This window comes from Lissotriton helveticus, chromosome 12, assembly GCF_964261635.1.
Source record: "Lissotriton helveticus chromosome 12, aLisHel1.1, whole genome shotgun sequence".
Classification (NCBI taxonomy): domain Eukaryota; kingdom Metazoa; phylum Chordata; class Amphibia; order Caudata; family Salamandridae; genus Lissotriton; species Lissotriton helveticus.
In genome coordinates, this window is record NC_136073.1 from 20,057,883 (window position 1) to 20,072,437 (window position 14,555).

Here is a 14,555-nt window from a genome sequence, read left to right on the forward strand (position 1 = left end):
GCTTTATTCGGTTTCAAAATAGAGAACCATAAAAGCACATAACAATACAAGCATAAAATAATTTAAACATAATAATAAAAAAGAAAAACACTTTTCATGCATATTCTGGGTAAATCTAAGAAAATACAATAGATGCAACGACATCTCACATCAATTAATTTTAAATACAATAACTTCAGATGAAGTCAATTCAGTTAAAAACATATGACTAACGCATGGTCGCTCTATATCTAATGGTAGATTTTAGGAACAGAGATATCGTACTTATTGTCATTTCATCTTGTAATTGTTGGATTTTAAACAAAGCCGCTCTACACTGTCTTACATGCCAAATTTTCAACAATGGCAACAAATACCTTTTCCTGCTCCAAATATATCGGTATGTGTTTGTTCTCGCCCTACCTGAAAAAATTGAGTTAGTCCCTCCCCTGTCTTTTTTGCTGGGACATTGACCTCCTTAACTTTAGTTGGTTTGGATTTGTTCCCCCCGACATAATAGTGTTGACACGTTTCTTCTTGGGTATTGCACCCTCCTTTACTTCCCTCGTCTGTCTAATACTGGTTTCCTCCGGTGTAAGGTTTAAAACCAGTTCTGGAGACCTTTCTAAGGACAGATTTAGTTGGGAATCAGATAGTAGTTGGGAGACCGACAAATCTACAACCTGTGGTATGCTTCTATGACACCACCTCCCTTATTGTGCTCAGGAGTTCGGGCCAGCGCAAACTGGCCCAAAGATGACCTTTTCGCCAGCACTAAGTCCTGAGACACTCTTCGTTCCATAAGGCTAATCCCTTGATCAATTACAGAATTTGCCCTAGTTATAAAGTTATCTAGCGGGCCTATTATCTGTGCCCTGCCTGCGGCTGTTTTACTCCTGCTCTCTCGGGTCGACATTATAAGTAAATAGTCACAAGATACAACCACAGTTCAGATCTAATTATGTAAATCAAAAAATATGATACATACAGAACATATGCTGAAGAGAAAGAGAAGAGGGGGGCCCGGTCCGGTCTCACACGGTCTTTAACGGGCTTAAACGGGGGCTTCGCCCGGCGGGCACCCGCGCGCGTCCCGCGTGCGCGGGTTGGCCAGCAACAAGATAAGGAGAGGGGTCGGGAAGAGGACCAGCTGCGGCAGATCAAAGCCGCACTGCACGCTGGTCCTCGCAGTCCCGCTGTCAGCCTGTGAGTGGGTGTCCAGGTGCGAGGTTCAGCGCAGATTCAGTTCCCAAAAGTGAGGAAAGCACACCCTCGCAGATAAAGGTACGAGCGGCTCCCGCGGAGCGGGGGCCACGAGAAGTGGAAGGCGTTCAGTAAAATGGCTCCGCAAAGGTTAGAGGTCCAGGGCTTCACCAGCACTCCCTCAGCTGCACTAATTCGAGTAAAATGGCATCCAACAGGTAGAGTCCAGACAGAGATTTTATCCTGCGCGGAGGAGGCGGGAAGAGGACCAGCTGCGGCAGATCAAAGCCGCACTGCACGCTGGTCCTCGCAGTCCCGCAGTCAGCCTGTGGGTGGGTGTCCAGGTGTGAGGTTCAGCGCAGATTCAGTTCCCAAAAGTGAGGACAGCACACCCTCGCAGATAAAGGTACGAACGGCTCCCGCGGAGCAGGGGCCGCGAGAAGTGGAAGGCATTGGCCATGTGATGTGCAGTTTACCCAGAGTCCTCAGGAAGTGTTGAGACTCGAGTTCAACAAGGGAAGGATGTATGACGTTTCAACGCATGCTTTTACAACGCATGCCATTACGATGCAGGTTTTACAACGCAAGTCGTTACAACGACTTGCGTTGGGGGGCACTGGATAGTGAATAGTTTAATTTACTATTCCAACTCCAGTCCCCGTGGATAGTAGGGAAGGAAGGTGTTGGATAGTAATTAAACTATTCCCTATCTTAGAGCGCCCCCCAGCACAATGCGTTGTAATAACTTATGTTGTAAAAGTTGCGTCGTAATGGTAGTGCGTTGTAAAAGTTGCGTTGTAAAGGATGTTCCCCCAAGGGAATGTTCCGAATCGAAACCAGCTTTGAAGATCAGACCTCCCAATGAACCCCTTCCAATGCCAGAAACACTGAAACGTACACAATGCATTTAAATGTTGCAAAAGGTGAAGCCATGGTAGTGGCATTAGATTAGTCTCTCTTCTCTGATTCTTCTTCTACCTACTGAATCTCCACAGTATCTCTTTAGTATCCTGCTCTGTCTTTCCGTGTATTTGATAACTATTCCCTGCCCTCTTTTTTTTTTTTTTTTTTTTTTTTGTCACCCGGTAGTACGTCCTCAAACTTCCAGAGTTCACTTCAATGGTAGATCCAGAAGAGGGAATGTGGCCTCTGGATGTGAGTGCACACTCCAGATGAGGCCTCCAGCACTATAATCTACACTCCATAGGTGGGCAGATGTCTTGTTCAGGATTAGGAGCTGAACTCCAGTGGAGGCCTTTATCGGACATGGTACTCTCTATATCGCCTCCGGGACTAGACACAGTGGGCCTGACGCATTGAAAGGTTCTACCCATTATGTGTCTATGGGAAAATGCGTTGATCCCATGGGCGAATGTCCAGATGTAGACACAGTTCACCAGTAGTAGCTTCTTGTACTGGGCAGGGTTTGTATGGAGATGATAAGCAAAAGGCAGCAGAACACTATAAAGGGTCATGATCCGGGTACAGTCAACCGGCGATTAAGCGCCAAGATACTCCTTGGAGTGGTAGTAGCGCTATAAAAGTGTAACTTACATTACATTACATAAGGGAAGTAGTGGGTGTCTGGCGCAGACATGGATTGTTACTGCATTGTGATGTAGTATTCTTTAAAGAGGTGTGTCTTCGATTATATCCTACAATGGAGCAGCGTTAGGGCCATCATCATGGATACCAGGATGTTGCCTCATCCTGAGTGCACAGATGGAAAAGACCTGTACCCTAGATGTGGCCTTAAGCAAGAGACACAGCGCTACACATGCGGCCTTCATCTGGATGCAATACCGTTGTGCCATCTCATAGCTTTTTGTTTGTTAGCCTCGACTTCCTGTCTTTCGCGGCGTGCTTCTAAGATATAATCCCCACCGGTGTTGCACAGCACCTTGGGCCTCGTTTATGAAAAGTGACGCATTGCTGCGTGAAAACAGCGAAGCGTCACTTTTCACTGCGCCCTCCTTGCGACACCAATGATGCGTCATATTTACATTATGACGCATCATGGCATAAGGGGTTACAGATACGTCAGTATTTCTGACGTATCTGTATGGCGCAAAAGTGACGCATTGCTGGAGTGTGTCACAAAAGTGACGCAACTCCAGCAATGTGTCCTTTCACATGGGGCAAGCCCCATGTGAAAGGGCCTGCGTCAGTCTTACGCCTGCTGTGAGGCAGGCAGAGAAATTGACGCATTTGTGTCCTAGAAGTGGCGCAGTGAAATCTTATAGATAAAAGTGACGCACAGCCTCATAAATGAGGCCCCTTGTACAGAAGAGTTACCAGAAATGTGCAATGTTGGTTCACGAGTGTCGGATCCATGGCAGATTACAAACTACCATACATCCACATAAGGTACATTTATATCCTATGAATCTAAGTTTAGGGACTGGACTAAAACTCTTGACAAATCAGACTCTGATAACCCCGACAATACTCGGATAATTCCACGTGAGTGTAAATCACCTATGAGTGGAAATGTTTGTTTTGTGAATCATAATGTTGAGCATGAACTAGTAAATGCTTTTTCTATTCGCTCACCTATGTCTCGCTTGTGCACACAAATAGTTTTGTGAATCCCTCCACAGGCGATTAACCAATTAGAATGGTCTACTTGAAAAAATGCATTAAAATGTCCCGCATTTCTTGCAATACAATACATTGAGAATGAATATGTTATTGCATCAGTTACTGCGTTTTTAAAATACGCTTTTAACTTAAGGAAAACACTACTATTGTAAACTGTGAATATGAATTTAAATGCCACTGAGACCTCATTATCTTGTGAACTGTATTGTGTTTTTTTGATTATTATCTTAGTACCATCATGTATTTAAGTAGTAATGAATTGAATGAATTTTATCTTGTGCTGTTATGGTTATTTGTATCATAACCGAATAAAGATCTTTCAATTTTCACAGAATGTAAGGTACAATGTAAACATTAGCCATGTAAAACGCTCAATTACTTACAAACAGTTGGCAGCGGAGATTGTTGTAAAAAATCATACATCCATTATGCACATTTTTAAAGGTGGTGAATCAGGGCAAAAACAGTTAATTTGAAGCACCAATTGCTTCGAATGGTCCATGTTAGCAAATCAAAATAAAATCGTTATTGGTCGTTTCGGCACATCGTGCATTCAGATGAGCCTTACCCAGGACATTGAGTTTGGCCAAAAAGACGAAAGCCAGTTGTGCGGTCAATGTTACTCGGCAGCACCCTCGCAGGTAGTGCCATTTACCAACTCTGTCCTGCAACTGAAAAACCAACCCAATCCTTTAGTACATTTATCTCTCCAAAGATAGTACGGACGAGCAGTGAGGGTTCAGCCCAAGAGTTTGTAGAGGGTTTGCACCTCCATCAGGGGTGGTGCAGAGTAGGACGCAGCTGATGCAGGCACTCCATAAGGGATGTACTAGAATTCTCTGTAGGCGGTCCGCACACTTGATCACGGGGGCTTTTGAGCCCAACGTGAACCTGAGGAGTCCTAGTTCTTGTGGCTTCTGCTGGCCTGCTTCCTTTAGACACCGTCCAGACTGGACTTTGTCAACTGGCCCGGTCTTCGGTATATCCATGGTCATAGGCCTGCAGTAGGGTGGTACAGTTTTTGCTAAGCCCCGACCCGCATAGCTTTCTGCTCTTCTGGTGATTGTCACAAAAACTAAGGGCCAGATTCATCAAACCAAAATCCGCTGGCAAAGGGCCAGATTCTGAGAATCTGGCCCTTTGCGAGCGGTATTTTTGCATTTGGGATGCATCAATTTAGAAATCGCTTAATTGCGATTATTTGCATTTAAGGAATCTCAATTTGAGATTCCTTAAATGCACTGCATGAAAGTTTCTAAAATAGCGAATTCGCTAATAGGGCACGCAAATTACCATGAAGTACAACTTCGTGGTAATTTGCAAAAACTTTGAAAAATGCACTAAAGTGCATTTTTCAAAGTTCCATGTTGCGCACACACATGCCCTAAGGGCATGTGTGTGCGAAACATATGTGCACATATCAATCTCATGGGTGCAACAGGGTGTCCTTTGGACACCCCTGCACCCTTGAAATCGCAATCTCAATTTGCGAATCGCTAATTGCGATTCGCAAATTGAGATTGTCTTCCTATTCATTCCTATGGGCCTCTAGGCCCATAGGAATGAATGGGGAGGTATTCCTTAATTGCTCTGTAGGCATGTAAAAGAATCCGCCTAGTTTATACATATTATACAAAATGCATTTTTCCTCTATGAAGGTACACCTCACATAAAAATGTCAACCCGAATACCGGCAAAATACTGGTTTCAAGAGAAAATGTCTCGTTTGAGTATAAAAAAAATGTCTTGGTGAGAAATGTTCTACTGAGCCAGTATTCCGAGGCCAAACATTATGAAGAGTTTCAAGTTAATTCGAAATAGTGAAAATGTCACATATTTTTCATTACGCGAAAGTTTTACAATCATGCAAGATTATGCTGGCGTAAAAAAATCACATAGGCCTAATCATCGCAGTCCCTGGACCCCCACTTTTTGGCCCCCTTCTCTTGGTTCACCCCCGTCACCCTCCCCCTCAGCTAAAACATTAGGGATTACGCTGAACCAACACCTCACACTGTACTCCCAGATTAGCACTGTAGTTTCTTCTCGCTTTTTCACCCTCCGCACTATTCGGAAGATCTCCCGTTTTGTTTCTTTCCCGGCCCTGAAACTCATTCTCATGGTGCTGGTTTTATCGCGCCTAGACTACGGCAACATCCTGTATAACGGCATTCCTGCCTATGCCCTCCAACGACTCCAACTGGTCCAAAATCAGGCTGCCCGCCTTGTCTATGGTCTTTCCAAATCTTCTCATGTGACCCCTCGGCTTAAGGCCCTGCACTGGCTCCCCATTAAAGAACGCGCCCTTTTCAAGCTGGGTTGCACCACCTTTCAGGCCCGTGCTGGGACTGCCCCCGCCTTTATTAATTCTGAAATCAAGGCGTACACTCCCTGCAGAGAGCTACGCTCATCTTCTCAGAACCTTCGCTCTGTGCCACGGTTCAAGAAGAACAAACTGGGGGGGATGAAATTTGCTGTTCTCGCTCCTACTTTCTGGAACACCCTTCCCCCCCACATAAGATCTGCAGTCTGCTATCTCAAGTTCCGCGGGGCCCTTAAAACTTTTCTCTTCCTGCAAGCCTTCTCCCCTTAGCATTAGCTTCTCTGCCTCCTAGGGTCCGCGTCCTTCAGGGCCAAGAAACCGCCTGGTAATCGTGCGCTTAATAAATACTTTTAAATTCAAATTCAATCATAGCTCATAGGATAATACTCTGCATTAGGTCCATGTATTTATGTTTCTCCATCCAATACAACACTGAATGAGACATGTCTGCTAACTTAGGTTTATTAAGAATTTGATATCTTTTTTTCTTTTCTTTTCTTTTCAGGTTAAGGCTCTTGCTTCCTCTCATTGCACAGCCCAGGACTGGACCACTGTCTGGTGTAGGACCATCTTAACAACAGAACAAAATGTATGACAGAAGACGCTACGACAGCCCCCCAACGTACAGTCCACCGAGTGCCTATGTGCAGTCAGTCAGCTACATCCCCCCCGGCGACCCCTACAATGTCCACTCGCAGGGGCCTGGCTCCTACTACATGGAGGACGTGCCACAGGAGTTTTATAAGTGGAAGTCGCCGCCTGGCATTGTTCGGATCCTGCAGGGCACGGTGGTCCTCCTCTGCATCGCAGTCTTCGCCTGTGTGGCATCCACGCTGGCCTGGGAGTACAACTATGGCATGATGGGCATGGGGTCCATGGGTGGGTACTACGGCGGCGGCGGGTACTACGGAAGCAGTTACTATGGCGGCGGCTCCATGGGAGGTATGGGCTATGGGTACGGTGGCATGAACAACCCACAGGCCGCCAGCGGGTTCATGATGGCCATGGCGGTGGTGTGCTTCGTGGCGGTCCTGGCGCTCTTCGTCATGAGTGTCACTAAGTCCGACGGGTCACGGTCCAGGAAGTTCTACCTGATTGTGATCGTTGTCAGTGCCATTCTGGGCTTCCTGGAGGCCATTGCGTCCATCGTCTACATCGTCGGGGTGAACCCGCGTGCCCAGATGACCGGCAGCATGTACTACAGTCAAATGATGATGATGTGCAACCAGATCTACTCACCCGTGGGCGGAGTCGGGATCATGAACCAGTACCTGTACCACTACTGCATGGTGGACCCACAGGAGGTGAGTCACCCCATGTACCTAGCACTGCAGGTGAACAAAGCATGTGATCTGTGTGAGTGACTGTGAGGCAAATGCAAGGAAAGAAGTCAGGGCACTGGATGCAAAAGGAAACACGTGCAGAGGAAGGTACGAGGAGTCTTCAGGCACAATAGATATTCACAATATTTACAACCCCACACACTTCCCGTCCTCGCACAACACAAATAGTCCTCGCACACATATTCTCACCCTATAGCGCATACCCTGCTTCTCTCTGAACACACATACACACGGAAGAGAGTTAGGAAATACAAAAAGTGTGCCATAAAATACAGACTAGGCAAAGGAATGGCAGCTCTTTTGACTATTCTTGGAACAGAATAATAACATTAATTATTTGTGGGTGTGCATTACATGTGTGGGGTATGTAACCTTTACAACGAAACTTTTACAACGACCTACCATTACAACGCAACTTTTACAACGCATACTATTACAACGCATTGCCCTGGGGGGCGCTCTAGGATAGGGAATAGGTTAATTTACTATCCAATAACCTTCCCTACTATCCACGGGGACTGGAGTTGGAATAGTAAATTAAACTATTCACTATCCAGCACCTCAAAGCGCTATGCGTTGTAATGGTATGCGTGGTAAAAACCGCGTTGTAAAGGTAGGCGTTGTAAAAGTATGCGTTGTAACGTCATACATCCCATGTGTGGACATAAATCAACATATGTGTTGTTGTATAATGACATACTTCACCATATGTATTGTCTGCTTGTGTGTGTGTGCCGTTGTTGTTGGTGTGTGTATAGGCGTGTGTTTTTGTGTGATTTGTGTGCACGTAGGTGTGTGGAGAGAGATAGGACGTGCAAGTTGTTGTACTTGAGCGTTCACGCCCTGGTGTGTCTGTGCCCAGCCCAGAGAGACATTGGAAAGGAATTCATATGAACACAAAATATAAACCTGCATTATGTGAAATGCTGAACTTGAAAGGGTACCTGCTGGTTTTGTTCCGTTCTTTTAACTCCCTGGCCGCCTGCCCACACATCTGCTCCAGAGATAAAAATGCGAAAAGATTAAGAAAATAAACACCATTTCTTACCATGGGCTCATGAGCAGGGTTTGAACTCTGGTAGTTCCTACCTTCCGGTGAGACTGGAGCCAGTTAGTCGTGGTTGTGAGAAAGGCATTATCTGGACTCGGATTATCTTTCCACTGTTGGGATATGATTGTCGAGCTGTTGGGTAAGGCTGGGGAACTCTGGCTCCTGTTCTTTGCTGAAGCAGTACTGCTGCTTAACACTCAGTGGAAATTCATCCACAGATTGGCTGTAGGAAGATCTGAAAAATTCACAGGAGGTCAGTCAGTGCGTCTGAAATATATTGGCCCAAAATCCAGATGAGAATTTCTCACTGAAAACCTAGTAAAATATTAATTGCATTTAACAAAATACCAAATTCCCAAAGATCGAAGAGCAAGCTAAAAAGTTCTAAGTTCAGATGGAGTTGATTAAATGAAAACAAACATAAATAATAGCACAGGACTTTGTTACTTCAGAATATTCAAGCTAATTTCCATCTTTAGATATAACTTGCAACGATTCATAGTTCTTCGGACCTTTTCTTAAATCCTACTTTATTCATAATAAACAAGTGTCCATCCACATTTCGTGAAACATAGGGCCTTATTTCTGAGGCCTTGCAAAAGTTTTGCGCTGATGTTACATCACTTTTTGTGACGCATCGGCGGCGCAAAATATGCCCCCTGTTGCGCCCTATTTACAAAGTGACGCATCTCAGCAGATGCGTCACTTTGTAAGTCCCTGTGCTACATTATACCTGCGTCAGGTATAATGTATGCAGGGGGGCTTTCCCACGCAAGTAAGCCGCATAGAAGTGATGCAGTGAAATCTATGAGATTTCACTGCGCTACTTCTAGGATGCAAATGCATCAAAACCATACGCTTGCCTCATGGCAGGCGTATGGGTAACACAATGCTATATCCATAGCCCTCCCCCTGCATTGCTGCAGTTGCATCACACTTCCGAAACAACTCCAGCAATGTGTCATTTTTGCGACGACAATCTGTCATTCATTGCGACATGATGCGTCATACACTAAATGACGCATCCATCATGTCACAAGGAGGGTGCAATGAAAAGTGATGCATCGCTGTTTTCACGCAGCGATGCGTCACTTTGCATAAATGAGGCCCATCGTTTTTTAAAGTCACTCTTAGCATGTGCTCACAACAGTGCAAAATAGCATGAATTTGAACAAATACAAAACAATTAGCAAAAAGTTGAACTTGTCTAGAATTGTCCAGAAAGCTAAATATACTCTGCTAACATTGTCAAAGCCAGTTTTCAGTTCCTGAACTTCATTTCAGGAGCTGTGATGGGCTTGCTAGAGGCACAGAAAGATGTAGACTTTCGATGCCTTGATGCAAATTCAGCACACAATATTTTTCATAAACAGAGCAGTGAAAACTATTCTCCAAGATTAATTCTCTGAACAGTTGTTTTTATTGGTTAACATTACAATTACAAGTAAATGTAAATAGGAGGTTTGTAAAAAGAAATTCAATAAAAAAAATAATGAAAGATTGTAAAATTTGCATATAGGATGCCTCTTGGCTAGTTAATGAAATTGCAGTGCATCCCAAAAGCCCATTTATGTTAGAGCAATAATCAGAATGTAATGATTACCACTCTCAAAAGCAGGAACTATAGTAAAACTGTTGCTATTACAGGTCACTGAATTATGAAAGTCTCAGATCAAAAATGCATGATCCATCTAATTTATTATTATTATTATTATTTGGAATTTTGTATAGGGCACGGTTACCCTCGGGCATTCCAGTTTACATTTCTTCTGGTAAAATGGGAAGCAGAAAGAGCTTTTATATGAGGTTCAACAATTTGAAAGCTTTATGCATATTCAACATTTGGGAAAAAATCTAGTTTTAGTTATTTAGCGCAAACTTTACCCAGAGGCGTCAGAGCGCTTTACAATAGAGCGAAGTAAATTACATAAGGTAAGAATGTAGCATGGAAGTATGTACAACTACTTATAGGTATTTGTGGTGTAAATTAAAAATTAACAAGTTACAGATACATTAAAAATGATAAAATATGAAATGGTGGCGCGAAAGGGTTAAGTTACAAATAGGGTAAGTTGCAAATTAACAAGTTAAAGATACATTAAAGATTATAAAATACGAAAAGGTGGCGGAAAATGCTAATACAAGTAAAAATGTATATTTACAAGATTGAGCACTTGTGAGTATCATGTGGCAGTCAGGCTCATGACCCAGGGAAGAGAAGGATTAATCATAGAAGTGTCTTTGGAAGAGAAGAGTTTTAAGATCTGTTTTGAAAGTCCGGAAGGAGGTGGTAATTCGAAGGATTGGAGGTAGCGAATTCCAAATTCTAATTGCATTACCTGAGAAGGATTGCGCCGTAAGTCTTTCCCTTTTGAAAGTTAGGTGTTCGAGCTGTCGTCACTACCCACACAAGTTGTATTTTTATTGCGCCGCGCCCTCGACCCAACCTGTTTTCTTTCTTCTCATCTGCGTTCCCGCCAAGAGGAGAATCCCAGATGATGAAGCATGCCACCTTTGGTGGGTGAGGGATTTTGTCCTAAAAGGGATTCCCCCCCACAAGCTCCCTGAGATAATCTCTAGTGTCTCGTCCCTGTTTGTCTTGGCATCCCAGACCCAAGGATTTCTTTGTTGTTTAACAGTCTTGTATATTTACCTAGCTTCAATGGGAAGCCGGCAAAGAGACATCAGTATGGGTGTAATAAGATCATTTCTTTTGGCCCCAAGACGAAACGCTCAGCTGAATGGAGAATGGATTATATAGGGGACAGGTGCAATTTGGGGAGCCCAACAAGGAGAGAATTGCAATAGTCTAGTCTGGAGAGAACCAAAAATGGACAAAGGTTTTCAGGTCTTGCTCAGGAATGAAACGCCAAGTCCCCCAGAGAAAGCACAGTTGGTAGCGTGCATTCTTGGCCCTGGTGATGATTTGGGAATGTAAGTTTAGCCTTTTGTCTAGAATGAGACCTAGGGATTTTTCACTGTTAATGATTGTGGGTTTGTTGTTAAGAATGTTCAGATTGTCCATCCATGATTGAAGTGGAGGAGCGGAGTTGTGGAAGAGAGAAGAAGGAATTCATTTTAAAGACAGTCAGAATTAGATGATGAGATATCATCCAATCACGGATGGAGTTGAGGGTGGTGTTAAGGATAGAAATGTTGTGTTCCGGGGACACCTTTAGGTAGAGTTGAGTGTCATCAGCATAGAGATGTTAATGGATCCCAGACGTTTTAAGGTTTCTCAGTGGTTCCATGTAAAGATTGAAGATTGTTTGGGTGCGAGGATCGAATCTTGGGGGAATGTCTTGATCCACAGCCTTTGATGTAGAGAGAGAGTTTTCTATTTTAATCACCTGCGACCTGCCTGAGAGGTATGAGTCAAACAAGTTCAGCACCGTGCCTTTAAAGCCCATTCTTTGTTTTAATGTGTTCAGAACAATTTTATGTTTAACAGTGTCAAATATGCAGATAGGTCTAGAAGGATCAGGAGACAGGAATTGCCTGAGGCGAGTACCCACAGGGCATCATCGATAACTTGTAGCAGGATTGTTTCACTGCTGCAGCCTTGATTGAAGCCAGATTGAAATTCATCAAGGAGGTTGTTGTCCTTGATAAGTTGGAAGAGTTGCTCCGCTACACAGATTCAGTGATTTTGACAAGGAAAGGGAGGTTGGTAATAGGGTGGAAGTTGTTATGGTACTTCAGTTCAGCAGAGGGTTTCTTTAGAAGTGGGGTAACCTGACCTGTTTTGAGGGCAGCAGTAAGGGAGCCTTGGATGAGGAAGAGGTTAACCAGACTAGTACAGTAGCTGTATAAGTCGATGGGAATGTCACTGGGGATGGGGTCAAGAGAATGGTTAGAAGGTTTTGTTTTCAGAATACTCTTGAAGAGGGCATCTTCAGTGATGATGTCAAAGCTGTGCCAGGAGACTTTGGATTTGCAGTGCTCAAGCTTGGTGTGATGCGTAGCATGGTCAACGAGCGATTTCACTTTTTCATTGAAGAATTGAGAACATTCTGCTGCTTTTTTGGGAGGGTCATCAAATTTGGCAGTTGAGGAAGAGTTATTAGTACTTTTGATTAGGTCAAATAGTTTTTTAGTCTGATCTTCGCAGAGTCGAGGAGGGTCCTAAAGTGATTCGCTTCCTCATTCACTTTCTAGATTAAAAAAATAGATGAAACGTAACATCATTTTGGTGTAGTCCTTTTTAGGTCACGGCCTGCGAAAGACTGTGCACATGCGCAGTTGAGCTGTCAAGATTTAATGACATAGAGTATTTTCCACCAGCGAGGTTAAGCCCCGCCCCTCTTTTCCATTGGCTGGCGTCACCGTTCATCCTAAACGGTGGCCAGCCATTGGAGAAGAGGTCCTAGTGACGTTCTTCTTTCTCTCTAAGCCCCGTCCTTTTCAGACTGGCTTACTTGACTTACTGCTGGCGTAAAAGGTTTCTTATCTTCTTTATGGGTCCAGATGGCCCCATAAAAAAGATAAGGAACCGTTTATGCCAGCAGTAAGTCAGGCTCTTAATGAGACAGCAGAACATCGTGGCCCACTCCTCTATAAATCTGTATACGGTCAGTGGCTTGAATTTCCACCACGGGAGACAGTGCATCCAACAGCTTAGGTTCAAGGCAATCTGCACCAAGATAGGGGGTATTTTGCTCTGTTTTTTTGGAGACGCTAAAGGGAGTAGTTAGCCGGAATGTTTCAGGGGTCAAATAAATGAACTCATCTCATCCTGCCACTCCAGACTCCCACGCCGCATAATTCATGTTGTATTGGCGTGTCAGTAACCGTTTGACTTACAGATATAACCAAACGAACTTAAATTGAAGGCGGCACTGTCGTGCACGTCTCTCGGCACAAAGAAGGCGGGGAAATCTACGACACCAAAACATGGAATGCTCTTTCTCTTTTGACACAGGCTTGGCCGGTTTCCATTCGGCGGCCATCTTCAGGCCAGGCCAGATGTCACTCATGCATCAGCAGGCTGTTGGTTCGTGTAAGGGAAGTACCATATAGGCTTGCCTAACCTCACTGTGGCGACAGCGCCGGACATTCCCACGCCCGCGAGCCAGCGGTAGTGTTTCATGTCCCCCGGCAGCAGACTGTGCATGTGCTTAGCAGGGGCGGACGCGAGGCTGGAGCGGAGAGTGAACGGGAGACATTTTGTTATGAGTGAGCCTGCTGGAGAAAAGGAGTTTGCGACTGCGCCAGGCTGAAGGGGCTGAGAGAGCAGGGCTCAAATAATGAGGGGGTGTCGCGGCCTGTAGCAGTCTCGCTCGCCTGGCTCCGCCGCTGAGTGTGCGGGGAAGGAAGACAGCTGCGCCCCCCTGTGGGTGAGAGTCCACAGCCCCGCCCTCCCTCCCGAGAGGCCTGGCTTCCCACTCCCTGCCTGTGACAGCCTCCGCCCACCCAGTGACAGGCGCGCTCCAGGTGACAGACCCGGCTCCCCATCTCCCCCAGAGCTGACCCTGTGTAGAGCCAAGATCCCCGCCCGCCCCATCCCGGTTCGAGGCTTGCTTCACCCAACCCCCGTCGGTAACAGATCTCATGCCCCCTGTCCGGTGACAGGCCTTAGTCCCCAGCCACCTCCCCATGGCGAAGAAGATGTATGACCTGCTGTTCAAGCTGCTGCTCATCGGCGACGGGGGTGGGCAAGACCTGCGTGCTCTTCCGCTTCTCAGACGATGCCTTCAACACCACCTTCATCTCCACCATAGGTGAGTGTTTGTGGTACCTGTGTGGTGGGGGTAACTCTGAACTATTAGTCCTCCTTCAGTACCAGCTGCTTGTGTTGTGTCATGGGTGGGAGTGGAGGTTTGATGGCGGGGATTGCATTAATAACAATCAGAGGGCCATCACCATCGTTTTGGGGCTTGGAGGGTGAATTGAAAAAGTATGCCATGGCTTTAGAACCACTTCTGCTTCATTACGTGTATGCACCAAAAAAATAAAATATCTCGTTTTCAGTATCTGCTGTTGACCCAGATCACATCATTCTCGCGCCCATCCTCTTGCAACTTACAAAAGATCACACGCGTTTTCCACCACTTTA

General features: G+C 45.2%; 1 protein-coding gene across 3 annotated transcripts in view; it reads left to right on the plus strand.

The window, feature by feature from the left end:
* LOC144798708 (occludin-like) overlaps positions 1–14,555 on the plus strand; it is a 121,810-nt gene that overhangs the window by 14,842 nt on the left and 92,413 nt on the right. For all 3 annotated transcript variants that reach the window (XR_013603622.1, XM_078669716.1, XM_078669717.1), the window contains exon 2: positions 6,612–7,410. Coding sequence is in view for 2 of the 3 variants with exons in the window: in XM_078669716.1 (XP_078525842.1) it covers positions 6,694–7,410 (717 nt within the window). In the remaining variant the exon portion in view is untranslated. The remainder of the gene's footprint in view (positions 1–6,611; positions 7,411–14,555) is intronic.